The following is a 15,917-nucleotide window of genomic DNA, read 5'->3' as shown; positions in this document are numbered from 1 at the left end:
GTAGACTTTGGTGCTTATAACAGCATTGAAGTAGTCTTGGATATAAAACAGCTTTTCCCAACCGTCCACATATTTTAGACTACAGCTTCCATCATCCCTGACCATTGGGCATACTTTGGCAGGGGCTGATGGGAGTTGTAGCCCAAAACATTGGAAGGTAGTAGGTTGGGGAAGGCTAATACAAAGAATGTAGTAGATAGGTAGCCGTGTTGGTCTGCCATAGTCAAAATAAAAAATTCCTTCCAGTAGCACCTTAAAGACCAACTAAGTTAGTTCTTGGTATGAGCTTTCGTGTGCATGCACACTTCTTCAGATACACTGAAATAGAAGTTGCCAGATCCTTCTATATAGTGAGAAGGTGGGGAGGGGTGTTACTCAGAAGGATGGTGGGAATGGGAGATAGGCAGATAGCTGGGAGAGCCTGTTGACGACTCTTAACGACTGTAATAGGTCTTACAGGAAAAGGCAAGGGGTGGGAAGGTGAGAAATGGTTTAGTTATGTATAGTGAGATAAGAATCCAATGTCTTTGTTAAGCCCAGGTCTTTTCATGGTTTTAAGTTTGGTAATGAGTTGTAATTCAGCAGCTTCTCTTTCCAGTCTATTTCTGAAATTCCTTTGTAGTAAAACAGCTACTTTGAGATCTTGTATAGAATGCCCTGGGAGATTGAAGTGTTCTCCTACTGGTTTCTCTGTTCTGTGATTCTTGATGTCAGATTTATGTCCGTTTATTCTTTGGCGTAAGGTTTGGCCTGTTTGTCCAATATAGAGAGCTGAAGGACACTGTTGGCACTAATGTATAATATATGAAATGTTCTGAAATACAATCACTAATGCCAACAGTGTCCTTCAGCTCTCTATATTGGACAAACAGGCCAAACCTTACGCCAAAGAATAAACGGACATAAATCTGACATCAAGAATCACAGAACAGAGAAACCAGTAGGAGAACACTTCAATCTCCCAGGGCATTCTATACAAGATCTCAAAGTAGCTGTTTTACTACAAAGGAATTTCAGAAATAGACTGGAAAGAGAAGCTGCTGAATTACAACTCATTACCAAACTTAAAACCATGAAAAGACCTGGGCTTAACAAAGACATTGGATTCTTATCTCACTATACATAACTAAACCATTTCTCACCTTCCCACCCCTTGCCTTTTCCTGTAAGACCTATTACAGTCGTTAAGAGTCGTCAACAGGCTCTCCCAGCTATCTGCCTATCTCCCATTCCCACCATCCTTCTGAGTAACACCCCTCCCCACCTTCTCACTATATAGAAGGATCTGGCAACTTCTATTTCAGTGTATCTGAAGAAGTGTGCATGCACACGAAAGCTCATACCAAGAACTAACTTAGTTGGTCTTTAAGGTGCTACTGGAAGGAATTTTTTATTTTGAATACAAAGAATGGTTCTGGTGCTCATAGCACTTGTGTGGCTTCCATGCTAGTTTCCCTTGAGCATTGTTGTCAGTCATGTTGTGGAATGATGACAGGCCTGCATTTTGCTAAAAAGATGCATATCTGCCCAAATGGCCTACCTGCAGGCACACATGTTGATAATTAAGGAAACGGAGGTTCTTTTAAATTACTTTAGACATGCCAGCCTTCATTTTATGAGGCTTTCTATTCATGAGTTCACAGTACAAGGACTTCATAACCCAAGCTTTTGTTTCTCAAGTTGCATATGCTCACGTTGGACAGAGAGGAAGATCTGCTTTTATTCAGAGTTCAGTTTTCAGGGGAAGTGGGTCTGCGTGGCAAGCAAAGGTTAGGTTCCATCCAACTTTCTCTTTTGTGTGCATGTGTCTGTGTGTGTGTTCCATCTGTATAGATTTAATATAAGTTAAGAAAGCTGATTATGCAATCAGGGTTTTGCCTCTCAGAAAGTGAACAATATTAATGGTAAGGCTGAGAACATTAGCTTCAGTTTTACAACTGTGCCAGAACTTAGAGCAAATAAAACAATAGCTACATACACATGCTTTCCATCTGTTACGCTGTCATTGCCATTTATGTAGTCACAGTGATAACAGATGAAATAGGCTGTCATCCAGAGCTCCATTGGGCTCTGATGCTCCCAGAGAGCTTTGCATTTAGCAGGGAATGTGCAGCATCCTCAGAGTTAGGAAGCAGGGCTCATTTCATCCCGTTCTGCTGAAAGACCAGCTCCATCAGGCCTCCCTCTCCCTCAAGAGTCCCCTGACAGCAGCTATTCCATCAGGCTGCCTCAGTAGGAAAGATGCAGTTTGCAAGAGATATTAAAAAGTATCTGTAAAGTTAAAAGCAAATAATTACAGCATTTATTTAAAAAACCCAATAAAAATCAATGATAAACTAATAATGATGATGATTGATGTTTGAGATTGTGAGCATCCAGGCAGGGTCTTATTTTTATTGATTGTATGTAAGATTGCATGGGAGCCTTTTTGGCTGAAGAGCTCTAAATAAATAAGCATATTCCTGCCAGTATTGGGCTATGCCTGGCATAGAACAGGCATGCCCAACTCCCAAGAGACTGCAATCTACTCCCAGCATAAAAAAACTGGCAGTGATCTACCCATTGTCATTGGAGGGAGGAGGAGCGTTGTTGAGCTTTTTGGGGGGAGGATTGCACAGAGTTTGTAAGCTTTTCCCCCGTAACTTTTTGTACACAATAAGGATTCCGCAATCTATCAGGATCAGCCGGGGATCTACTGGTAGATCGCAATCTACTGGTTGGACATCCCTGGCATAGAAGATTCCCCAGCCAAGCATTAAAGGGACTGATCCAACTCCTGCTTGAGCAAAGCTTCATGATTATAACATTGGAAGTTTTCATGTTCTCCTGGAGTTGCTGGGTTGATAAAACAGTGGGAGTTTAGTAAACATTTGTTTAAAATATACAGCCTGGAAGAACCCTGTTTAGCATCTTGATTAAGTATCAAGGTATGATAGGAATAAATATTGTCACTATTCAAAGTATTTTTTAATTCTACTCTTCCACCAACTTTCAACGCAGTTTACAGATCAATAATAATAATAAAAAGCAATCCCTCAGGCATGCAATATGAAGGACATCACACGAAAGAAAAGCAGAGAGAAGGAAAAAAGCAATCTCCAGCGCCTATCATAGAATCATAGAGTTGGAAGAGACCACAAGGGCCATCGAGTCCAACCCCCTGCCAAGCAGGAAACACCATCAGAGCACTCCTGACATATGGTTGTCAAGCCTCTGATTGAAGACCTCCAAAGAAGGAGACTCCACCACACTCCTTGGCAGCAAATTCCACTGTCAAACAGCTCTTACTGTCAGGAAGTTCTTCCTAATGTTTAGGTGGAATCTTCTTTCTTGTAGTTTGGATCCATTGCTCCGTGTCCGCTTCTCTGGAGCAGCAGAAAACAACCTTTCTCCCTCCTCTATGTGACATCCTTTTATATATTTGAACATGGCTATCATATCACCCCTTAACCTCCTCTTCTCCAGCCTAAACATGCCCAGCTCCCTTAGCCGTTCCTCATAAGGCATCGTTTCCAGGCCTTTGACCATTTTGGTTGCCCTCCTCTGGACACGTTCCAGTTTGTCAGTGTCCTTCTTGAACTGTGCTGCCCAGAACTGGACACAGTACTCCAGGTGAGGTCTGACCAGAGCAGAATACAGTGGCACTATTACTTCCCTTGATCTAGATGCTATACTCCTATTGATGCAGCCCAGAATTGCATTGGCTTTTTTAGCTGCCACGTCACACTGTTGGCTCATGTCAAGTTTGTGGTCAACCAAGACTCCTAGATCCTTTTCACATGTACTGCTCTCAAGCCAGGTGTCACCCATCTTGTATTTGTGCCTCTCATTTTTTTTGCCCAAGTGCAATACTTTACATTTCTCCCTGTTAAAATTTATCTTGTTTGTTTTGGCCCAGTTCTCTAATCTGTCAAGGTCGTTTTGAAGTGTGATCCTGTCCTCTGGGGTGTTAGCCACCCCTCCCAGTTTGGTGTCATCTGCAAATTTGATCAGGATGCCCTTGAGTCCATCATCCAAGTCGTTGATAAAGATGTTGAATAAGACTGGGCCCAAGACAGAACCCTGTGGCACCCCACTAGTCACTCTTCTCCAGGATGAAGAGGAACCATTGATGAGCACCCTTTGGGTTCGGTCAGTCAGCCAGTTACAAATCCACTGAGTGGTAGCATAGTCAAGACCACATTTTACCAGCTTCTTTACAAGAATATCATGGGGCACCTTGTCAGACGCCTTGCTGAAATCAAGGTAGGCTACATCCACTGCGTTCCCTTCATCTACCAGGCTTGTAATTCTGTCAAAAAATGAGATCAGGTTAGTCTGACATGACTTATTTTTCAGATAAGTCTATCAGAGTTACAGTTCTTTGAATGACCAGCTGGGATGGAAACAATTCAGCTAGCCTGATTGAATGGCTTCTGCTCAGTGGGCAGTGGAAAGCATTATACAGTTTCGAAGCACATCTTGACTTTCACAGGTACAAACCAAGTAAATGGTGCTGTTTCCTGCCCACCTGCTTCAGTGTGTACCACCCTCCTCTACCCCTATCCCCCCTTCCCCTGCATTCAGATTATATGCCTATGTGAAGGTCTGTGCACACACAAAGGATTATGGGCAATGTTTCTCTGCATTCAAGGTAAACTGCATTCTGGGTAGGCAGATAATGGGGCATTGCTTTGAAATGCTCCCGTCAACCTGCATCCTTCAATGGCAAGTAGCTCTGTTCTTTCTCTGGCCATGTTTAAAAAGGCAGCTTCCCATTGGAGATCCTGAGAGATACAAAGGAAGGGGCTGACGGCATTGGGTTGGCATCTGTCTGTGGCAGGAGAAGAAGAAGAGGAGGAGGAGGAGTTTGGATTTGATATCCCGCCTTTCACTCTCTTTAAGGAGTCTCAAAGCGGCTAACATTCTCCTTTCCCTTCCTCCCCCACAACAAACACTCTGTGAGGTGAGTGGGGCTGAGAGACTTCAAAGAAGTGTGACTAGCCAAGGTCACCCAGCAGCTGCATGTGGAGGAGCGGAGACGCGAACCTGGTTCCCCGGATTACGAGACTACCGCTCTTAACCACTACACCACATTGAAGGAGTGTGGAACTTGTGGCTTTCCGGATGGGTGTTGGACTTCAACACCCTTCAGCCTTCACTATTGACCATGCTGGTTGGAGCTGATGGGAGATGCAGTTCAACAACATTTGGAGGGCTAAAGGTTCCCTGCCCCTGGCGTAAGGCATTCCTGAAAATGAGCCTATTGTTATTCCATAGAATTGGAAGGGACCATGAGGGTCATCTAGTCCAACAGCCTACAATGCAGGAATCTTTCACCCAACATGGGGCTCAAATTCCACAACCCTGAGATTTAGTCTCATGCAGGGCTTAATGTGGGAGGCAGGGGGGCCAGAGCCCAGGGCACATAATTTTGAGCGGCATGAATGAGGCGCCACCATGCAGGAATCCTCGTACTGCCCTGTATGCCGCTACTCTAGCCCAAGTTAAGCAAACTTAAGCCCCATTGTAATAAATGTGTTACAACTCTTTATCTTAGCTTGGTTTGGGATGTAATTTTACATCCAGTTGTACATGATTGATTTGCGTGCAGGCCTAAAGCCATTTGTTAAAAAGCTTGTGCAGTCTGGTTGGCAGAAACAAACATCACTTTGTTAGTGTTTGCATCACTACTTTAAGTAAAGTTCCATGTGCACAGAAACCAACAAAGTCTAGCTTAACATCTGCATCCATCTGGGAGCAATATTATGGTACTGTTTCTACAAACAGTTGTGCCATTGAAATTAATGTAAAACAAGCTTCCACTATTGTTGAATAAATATTGTAAACCTCTCCTTATGTTAAATAAACGTAAGCCTCTACTTATGATAGATTAATCTAAGTTTATATTGGATTGGTGGAACTGGCATAACTAGCACAATCATCGAAAAGTCCTGGCTAAGAGATGGGTCTGAGGCAATGAATAATCTAATTAAATACAATTGCCCAGATTTATACAGTATTACAGATACAGCACAAATCACCCACCTCTTAACAGCCCTTAAAGCCTGCAAAACTGTAGGATATGTTACTAGATCATTGCTTAGCATGTGCTTGTTCTTTATAAATAGTGTCTAATTAGCCGAGATAATGAATTCAGTCCATTCAGCAAAATACTTCTGTTTCGGCTTGCAGATTTAAATTTAACCCTCCCCCCCAACACATATCCAGTGCTTTAGGGAGCAGATATAGATTGTCCATTATGATTTTAACAAACAGACAACATGTTTCTTGTCTTCTGTTGAATCCCAAAAAGCAACCTTTGTCAGTAAGACGCGTAACAAATCAACTTGTGTACAGCTGCAGAGCATTTGCTTTAAGGATACTGATGCTGGCAAAACTTGCAACTTCTGCCCATGTGGTAAGGCTAGAATTTGTGGGGGTGCATAATATTAGAATGAACACACACCCTGATGGGGCAGGCATTGGTAGCCGGCACATAACCATTTCATCAACATCAAAGCATTTGTGGAAGTCACTGACATTGCAGGGAGCAACCACTGCACAATTGCAATCACACCGCTCCAGAGAGCATCAGAATTGGGTGATAGTCGCTTTCTATACAAGTTTTCATTCAGGCACCGTTTGAGTAAGTGCATGCATTGGGGGAAAATAATAAAGCATGCTTTGGAATAATTAGGATGTCAACCTGGAAATAACAAAAAAAATGCTAATGTCCTTGTATTTCTAGATCCACAAGTAGTTGTTTAATTTCTTCAGGAGCATGAGCATTTGTTTAAAAAAAGAAGAGAGAGGAAACATGAAATGCTTAATGCATAAGTAGTGTCAAAATGTGAGAGAGACATAAGCCTTCATGGCATTATGTAGTTCTTAATATTTTGTATGTTTTCTCACTAATAGAAAGACTTCTGCAGCTTAACAATACCTTATTTTCTGAGCCAAATGGGTGTTTACTGACTTGGCTTTGCAGTACCACTTAGTAATTGTCATGCTGAATCTATTTTGTATTCATGTGGGTGACATATGTTGTTGTTGCTGTTTAATAGAAATTCCACAATTACCCTAAACTCTGATTGTATTTCAGAACATTTCATATATTATAGATACCATTTCTAAAAGGTATTACCATCCTCATAATGCAATCCTATACATACTGGAAGTTAGCTCCAGCCTCAGAACCCAGTACAGTGGTACATCGGGTTAAGAACTTAATTCGTTCTGGAGGTCCGTTCTTAACCTGAAACTGTTCTTAACCTGAGGTACCACTTTAGCTAATGGGGCCTCCCGCTGCTCCGTGCCACCGCCGCACGATTTCTGTTCTCATCCTGAAGCAAAGTTCTTAACCTGAGGTACTACTTCTGGGTTAGTGGAGTCTGTAACCTGAAGCGTCTGTAACCTGAAGCATCTGTAACCCGAGGTACCACTGTACTGTATACATGTGAACAGCTCTGAGAGTGCGCCTCTCTCTCTCTCTCGTTGAATAGTGAGGTAAAATGCCAGTAAGAATGAATGAATACTGGTTTGCAACGTCGATTGGTAAACACAGACGCCAGTAGGGATGGATAAATTTTTGCCAGACCTGGATTGTGGTGCGCAACACAGAATCTCCATCTGACATCTCTCAGATCACCAATTTAAAGCTTTACTCCTGTGCATTGAACCATGTGGCGCTTACTTCCAAGTAAACAAACATAGGCCTGTGCTTCATGGTACTCTGTGCACTCCAGGTCCTGACTTTGTAGCATATATGCATTTTACATTTTTCTCCTTTGTCTAAAATCTCTCTCTCTCTCATTCTCTCATTCAGGTATCAAATCCATACTGGTCTTCAGCATTCAGTCATAAGGCCCACTCAGCCTAACTGTTTACCGCTGGATAACGTGACACTACCTCAGAAGCTGAAGGAAGCTGGCTACTCCACCCACATGGTTGGCAAATGGCACTTGGGCTTCTACCGCAAGGAATGCATGCCAACACAGCGAGGGTTTGATACCTTTTTTGGCTCTCTCTTGGGCAGCGGCGATTATTACACTCATTACAAATGTGACAGTCCTCGGATGTGTGGCTACGACTTGTATGAGAATGACAATGCTGCATGGGATCATGACAATGGCATGTACTCGACGCAGATGTACACGCAAAGAGTGCAACAAATCTTAGCCTCCCATAACCCCAGGAAACCCATATTTTTGTACATTGCATACCAAGCTGTCCATTCTCCACTTCAGGCACCAGGCAAGTATTACGAGCGTTACCGATCGATAAATAATATAAACCGACGTAGGTATGCTGCTATGCTGGCATGCTTGGATGAAGCTATCAACAATGTGACTTTTGCATTAAAGAGGTATGGTTATTATAACAATAGCATTATCATTTACTCATCTGACAATGGAGGGCAGCCCACAGCCGGTGGAAATAACTGGCCTCTCAGAGGAAGCAAGGGGACATACTGGGAAGGAGGGATCCGAGCAGTTGGCTTTGTTCATAGCCCTCTGCTTAAAAACAAGGGGTGTGTGTGCAAGGAGCTCATCCACATAACAGACTGGTTCCCTACTCTAATCATGTTAGCTGAAGGGCAGATTGATGAGGACACCGAACTGGATGGCTATGACGTGTGGGAGACCATAAGTGAAGGCCGCCGGTCTCCAAGGATGGATATTTTGCACAACATTGATCCTATCTACACCAAAGCCAAAAACGGTTCCTGGGCAGCTGGCTTTGGACTATGGAACACAGCGATTCAGTCAGCGATCCGTGTGAACCACTGGAAACTATTGACGGGGAACCCAGGATACAGCGACTGGGTCCCTCCGCAGTCATTCAGTAATGTTGGCCCTAGTCGCTGGCACAACGAACGAGTTTCATGGACTGCTGGGAAAACCGTGTGGCTGTTCAACATCACAGCTGACCCATATGAGCGAGTGGACCTTTCCAGGAAGTACCCAGAGGTGGTGAAGCAGCTGTTGCGTAGGCTTTCGCAGTTCAACAAGACTGCTGTCCCCGTCCGATACCCACCTAAGGACCCCAGGAGTAACCCCAATTTTAATGGAGGCGTTTGGGGCCCATGGTTCAAGGAGAATGAGAAGAAGAAGAAACCCAGCAAAAACAAAGCAGACACTAAGCAAAATAAAAATAAAAACAAGAAGAAACCTGACAGAAGAAAAGGACATTCCCTAAGGTGCTTTGCAGGTGGATAGTTTCAGTGGTTCCCTAAGGTGCTTTGCAATGGTTTCTTATGCTGCAATCCTAAGCATACATACTGAGAAAGACTACCAAATGTAGTGGTAGCTAAACATCCAGGTAACTGTTTAGGCTCAAGAGTCCATTGCTAAACCAGAGCAAAACAGTCCCAAAAATTCATAATTTGCAGACATACCAACACAGTAGAAGTGCCATTTTTCTTTGGTCTTACGTTGTAGCAACAGAGACATATGTCAGATGCAGTTGCCCTCACTACCTTATCTTCCATACAGTGGAGGGTTACTCACACATTATTGCTCACACCATAGGGGAAAAGGCTACAGCTCAGTGGTAGAGCAAAAGTGTTGCATGCAGAAGATTCTCTGTTCAACGCCCAGCCACTCCAGGTAGGGCTGGGAGACTCTCCTATCTTAAAACCATGGAGATCTGCTGCCACTCAGTGCTGAAAATTCTGAGCTAGGTGGACCAAAGGTCTGACTTGGTATAATGCAACTCCCTGTGGTCTTATGCTGTCTCTGTACCCTACTTTTGTAGAACACATGGTGATATGTGTTCGAATGCACCTGTTTATTTTAACAACCATGTAAAAAGCCAAACTTGTAAAATATTCTCCATTGCTGGGAGAAAATAAAGACCAAAAAAGGGATAAAACATTAAAATGAGTTGCCCCCTTATGTTATCTTGATGAAGCACAGCCAGCCATTAAGCTACCAGAAATAGCCTGAATAACTTGTGAAAAAGCTGCTTCTAATTAAATTTTGCCTAGCTTTCAACTGGAAAGGATTTTTTCCTTCCCAGAATGTGCCAGGCTACAATTCCTTCCAATAAAAACAAGCTATGCACACACATACAAAACTGCTAATACATGGTTATAATTACAGAAAGATGTAGAGTTATAGATTGAAACTCTTTGCTGGATTATGTGTGCACAATCCCATACAATATATACACAGAATTGTGCACAGAATTGCAGCCTTATAAAGGTATTCACCAGCAGTGCTTGGTAGATTGCATACCAACTGTCAGAATCCAAAAGGCTGTGTGCACTCCAGCACATATGAAGCTTCAGATAAGTAGGCTTTCTCTATTCACTTTAATAAGTGATTTGTGTGCAGTAAGGTGGCCAGACTTCAACCATGAAGCATATATCAAAAGAAGGTCTTACTGACTTAGCAAGAGGTTGCTTATATGTATGGATTGTAGCCAGGGGCAGAAAGAGCCAGGCATGCAGCCCGGTCCCATTGTTGATTGGAGAAGGCAAAGATCCATGAACACAAGCCGTTCTGCAGCTGATAATGAGAAGAAGCTCATTCAGGATGTCCAACTGATGAATGGATGGGCATAGTCTAAATATGGTTCACAGCTTCCTCTGTTGAAGAGAGAGAGGTCAGAAAATAGTTTTTGGCAAATGCCTTACCCCAGAGGTTTTCAACCTTTTTGAGTCCACGGCTCCCTTGGTCAACTACATTCTTTCTGCGGCACCCCTGTGGGGCTTAGGAGCCCAGTTATGTCACCCTTTTTTGATCACCCTCCCTTGTGGAGTATTCCCTCAGACTCCTCTGTTCTCCCCTCTCCTTGGGAGTCCTCTTCCTCTGGGCAGCCACAGCTACTCACCCCAAATAGAGTTGCCTACTCACACTGCCTCACAGGGGCCTAGCCAGCCAGAGACACCATTTGCCTGGATAGCTTGTAACCAAGGCTGCTGCAATAAACAGCTGTGTTAGCCTTTGGGAAGCAGAGATGCAAGAGGGCATCAGAGCCCAGGGTGCCACAGCACACTGCTTGAAAACCACTGCCTTAGCCACACTATGTAAACCTCAACACCTGTAGTAGAAAACAAGATAAGGATTTTCACTTTCCATTCCAGAATTCAGAACTTCCCATTCAGGGTGCTGATGTAGGGCCAGCTCCCACTATTCCAAAGAGAGGAAACCTGTGACCCTCTTGATGATATTGGACTGCAGTTCCCATCATCCCTGAACTTCATTGGCCATGCTGGCTGGGCCTAATGGAAGTGGATCTGCCACAACATCTGGAGGGCCAAAGGTTCCCCACCCCTTCACTATTCACTAGTCCATGGGTAGTCTCACCCTGAAACAACAGTCTGTAGTAGGTCCTGTTTGTGAAGGAAGCTAAACAAGGGAAGAAGAGGCCTGAGACAAGTGGAAAACTTCAGCTTGTAATACATACATAATTTATTTTGAGGTGCAGCCCACCAATGACTTTTTGCTCCCATAGTTTTCCTGCGGGTCATTTGTTAGTCCACTGTTATTCCTAGGAGAATGTTGTTTCATGTAGCAATAATCTGCAAGTACTGTAAAATCAGAAGTAACTGTAAGAGGGGGAGTTATCTGGGTGCATTCTTCCATTCTGGGTTTTGTCTGCAAGCATGTTAAAGTGGTTATCTGGCTGTGTAGTCACACACTTTTCTTTATGGAAGCAAAACTCTTGGATGTTTAAAGAAGGGGGGGAGGAAGGGGGAATGGAAAAAGGGTAAACTCTAAACATTTTATTTATGTATCTATTAAAAATAGTTTATTTTTATGGTGATAATCAGAATAGCCTCTGTTGTCTTTTTTTGTAAAAGTTTTTTTAAAAAAACAACAACCCAGTTTTCAGATTTTGAAATGGTTTTGCAACTTTTATATGAAAATGGAAATTGGACTTTCTGCTTTGGGCAGACACTTATCTCCACCTTTCCCTGGTCAGTAGAAACCTTCACCATTATCCTCACAAAGCAGGTGAAGACGAGAAGATGGTTAGAAAGCCAATTGCCTCTGTTCCTTAATTGTGGTTGGTACTAAATCACTGGTAAATGAATATTTTACTGTTTTCACAAAAATGAATCTATAAACAACATTTGATAAAGCAATTTCTTTTTTAAAAAATATTTATTGAAAAAAGAGTTTTTTAAAAAATTACAAAGATAAAAAACAAAATTACAAAGAAAAAAACAAAAACAAAAGAAGAAAAAGAAAAAATAAAACCATCATTTTCAAGTTATCCATTTTCATTACCCTCTTTCCATGACCTCCTCCTCCTCCCATCTCTTGTATCTTAATTAATAATTGTCACAGCAAATCCTTTCCATAATTCATAATATTCTGTCATTACGTTACCTTACTCTATTATCATCTTATAAAAAACCTTAAAGCTTAAAACTTAAATCTTATTTTTACAAACTTCTCATAACCATTACCTTTTTACCTAATTCTTTAAATATTTATACAAGAGCCAAGTAATTTCATTTCAACATTTTCCAACGTTCATAAAACATTTCTGGTAATAGAAAAAAAGAAAGAAAGAAAATAAAAACAATCCAATCTTCTTCCAGCGTCCCCTCCCCCCGGTCCTGGGATTGTCAGTCCTTTTTATCCCATTAGTCTGGCACATTAACCTGGTGCCCTTACATCCGAGGCCTTCAAATCTCTTCCATGTCCCTTCCACAGCTCTTCTTCATATTTTCCTTTCACTCGGGGGAACTCCAGCTTAGTAGTGTTTTTGACCCTTTTCAACAAATCAGCCCCTTTCTCATAGTCCAGACTAAGCTCCATGTGGTATTTTAAAACATGTTTCAAATTCCCTCCAAAATTGGAAGTCCCAACAGCTCCAAACCTCTGGCGGCCCATTGCCAGACTCGGAAAGTCCAAACATCCCTGCATAGGGAAAGTCCAACCCCCCATTTCCAAGTCAATCCAAACTTTGTCCTTCCAAATCTGGTTTTTTCCAAGTTCATTTATCAAATCCAAAGGCTCATTTCCCTGCTGGCGCCCCAGATTCAGCAAAGTCCTCTTCTTTTTGTTGTTCTGTCATGGCACGCTCCTGTTTTGGTTCCTGAGTGGGCTCCATATAATTTTCCACTACCTGATCAAAGGTTCTGGCAGCATTAGTCATAAAAACCATCTTCTGGCTTAACTGATCCAGTAGGGCATTTATTTTACAGAAAGCACCCAAAAGTGCTTCTGAAGGCATTGTCCTGCAAGGTCACAAAATCCTTTCCCACAGTTGTAATCAGTAACAGCTGCAAGTTCCCAGGATTTAGTTACAATTTCACCGTTCCCCTCTAGGGGGAAAAACTTCTGATTGTTCTTTCCCTTGAAAACAATAGCAACAAAATTTCTTTTTTAAGATGTTTTGTCCATATTAGTTCTTTTAAAAGACGAAAGGAAACAATGGAGTCACAATGTTTCTCTCCTTTTAACTATCTGTCAAAGCATTTATTTCTGGTCAATGAGCTTCAGTCATCGAGTCTGACACCCCGCTCCAGGGTCAGGACGGTGGAAAATTACTTTACTTTAGCTTTATTTCTGCAGGATTAAACAGCTCAATAAAAAGACCCCCTTCTTCTCCTGCTTCCAAAGGGGGGTTCCGCAATTTTAAATGCTGAAAGTCGATCCTTTAAAAGTAATTTTTAAGGCTCTAGTTTGCGTTGTCTTTGCTTTGTTTTAACTACAAGAAAACGGAAGGGTGACTTCCTGTTTAGCCCTTTCCGTTTCAGTACCAAATTAAGGTAAATTTTAAAGTCCAAATTCCTTTTATTTCGCCAGTTCTTGTTTAAAATCCGAATATTTAGTGTTCCAGTACTCACGGTTGGTTATTTTAGATGCCAAATTGTCCCAGGAAAAAGGCAGCGCTCTCCGGCAACGGCTGTGCGGCTTCGCTCCACAGAAAAAACAACTAACAGCACCGCGCCACTTCCCCCTCTTCACTTCGGAGCCCGTTTATGGGTTCCTTTGTGGGTTGGGGGGGCACTAAGGGTGCCCACCGAGTCCTACGATCACAGGCTTCATCCGCCTGTGATTTCCAGAAGGGTCCCCACTACGCCGCAGCGGAAAAGACCCGTTTCGTGCGGAGCTAGTCCCTCCAGTTCAGAGGGAGTCCGCCATCGCCGGAGGCGCCACCCCGGAAGTCTTGATAAAGCAATTTCTAACTCATTAACCACTCTTGCTATATTGCGTCCAGGACTTTCAGTAGGGACTGTGATTGCAAGGGCACAAGAGAAACATATTCTTGGGGGTTGGATCTCAAATTAACCCCCATTCCTTTCTTTTGGACACCTTCTGAGAGGGTAGGATCAGGTCTGTAAAAGATGAACTAGTCACACTAGTCTGGTAACACCAACACATATGTATACCTTGCACAGGTAAGAAATACTATCTCTGCAAAGTTTCCATTCAAGGTACAAAAGTCGTATTCTTGCACTGGGCCTCTAGATCCAAGGGTTCTGGAACTCTCTCCATTATCAACACTGCACAGCAGTGTAAAAAGAATGAGAGAACAATGAGATGAAAGACCACAACACGATGAGTTCGTACTCTACAAGCTGAAGCCTGGAACCGATAAATCCTGCTTATCCAATTAGTGTGTTCTGCAACAGTCACCAGCAAAATAAACTATACAGCCTACTGCATTTATTTGAAACCTAATGCTAAAATGAATTTCTGCAGATCACCATTCTTTAATATACAATTAAGAACAGACCCAGTCTGGTGTAATTGACACAGTTTTTGCTGTGGAAGACTTAGGTTCATATCTTTGCTCAGAAACAAAGCACACTAGGCAAACTTTGGCTAGGCTAAGCTCTTTCGGCCTAATCAATATCACCATGTTGCCATGAGAATAAAATGAGCATACGCCACCTTGGAGGAAAGCCAAGAGATAAATTAGATGTATAGTCTCCTGTGTCTTAACAGCTAGAGGAGTGTAACAAGTTCATGGTGCCTCAAGACACATTAGTTCATGTTAAGTGCATACATAAATTTTGCCTTCAACAATTAAAAAGGACTAAAGCATTCTGTTGCCCTAGCACAACGTATACATTTTAAAAAGGAAACAGACTTTTTGTGGTCAGGGATAGCAGGGAAATTCCTTGAAAAGAGTGGCATGAGCAAAGGATTAACGGGAAAGTGTATAAACACCCTTCAAGCAATTCAGGATGAATGCTCAATAAACAGGTCATCTGGCGAAACCTTAGGTAAAGGTTTTCAGATGACTGCATCTCCATGGGAGGAAGTGTTTGTCTTCTGCATTTCTGCTTGTCTAATAGGTTCTTTGACAACACAAGTCCTGCCAGAAAAAATAGGCAGCCCTTTATGAGTTAAATTGACTCAACTTCGGCTCTAAATGGATTAGAAAAGACCTGGTTGAAGAGCATTACCTGGAAAAAGATGTTGTAGAGCTGGAAAAGGTTCAGAAAAGGGCAACCAAGATTATCAAGGAGATGAGAAGGAAAAGGTTGCAGCATGTGAGCCGTTTTCGTTTGGATGAAAGGTGAGTAAGTTGACATGATAGAAACTTATATTATGCATGGTTTGGATAAAGTGAAGAGTTTTTTCTCAATAGTGCTAGAACGCATGAGCATTCAGTGAAGCTGCATGTTAGAAGATGCAGAGCAGATGAAAGAAAGTACATGGTGCATTGCTAAACTGTGGAACTGGCTCCCACTGGAGGCAGTGATGGCAACCAATTTGCATGGCAATTTGCAAGAGAATTAGATTCATGCAGGATAGGGGGCTATCGATGGCAACTAGCCATGATGGCTCTGCTCTGCCTCGGTGTTCAGAGGTAGTAATGTTTCTGAATGCCAGTGTTTCCCGCAGGCATCCAATAGGCCACTGTGAGAACAGGATGTTGAGTGAGATGAGCAGCTCAAATTCAACCGCAATGCGTGGCTAACAAGTATTATTAATTATTAGATCATAATCCAAAATTTA

The 15,917-nt window shown here is 42.5% G+C and overlaps 1 protein-coding gene across 1 annotated transcript in view; it reads left to right on the top strand.

The window, feature by feature from the left end:
* ARSJ (arylsulfatase family member J) overlaps positions 1-11,763 on the top strand; it is a 36,659-nt gene extending 24,896 nt beyond the window's left edge. Inside the window, exon 2 of the mRNA XM_083459427.1 lies at positions 7,808-11,763. Coding sequence (XP_083315553.1) covers positions 7,808-9,200 — 1,393 coding nt within the window. The 3' untranslated portion in view covers positions 9,201-11,763. The remainder of the gene's footprint in view (positions 1-7,807) is intronic.
* The last annotated feature ends 4,154 nt before the right edge of the window (positions 11,764-15,917 follow it).

Source organism: Podarcis liolepis, assembly GCF_965112155.1.
Source record: "Podarcis liolepis genome assembly, chromosome: 9".
Classification (NCBI taxonomy): domain Eukaryota; kingdom Metazoa; phylum Chordata; class Lepidosauria; order Squamata; family Lacertidae; genus Podarcis; species Podarcis liolepis.
Note: the sequence above shows the minus strand (reverse complement) of the source record. Positions and strands in the feature narration are given on the sequence as shown.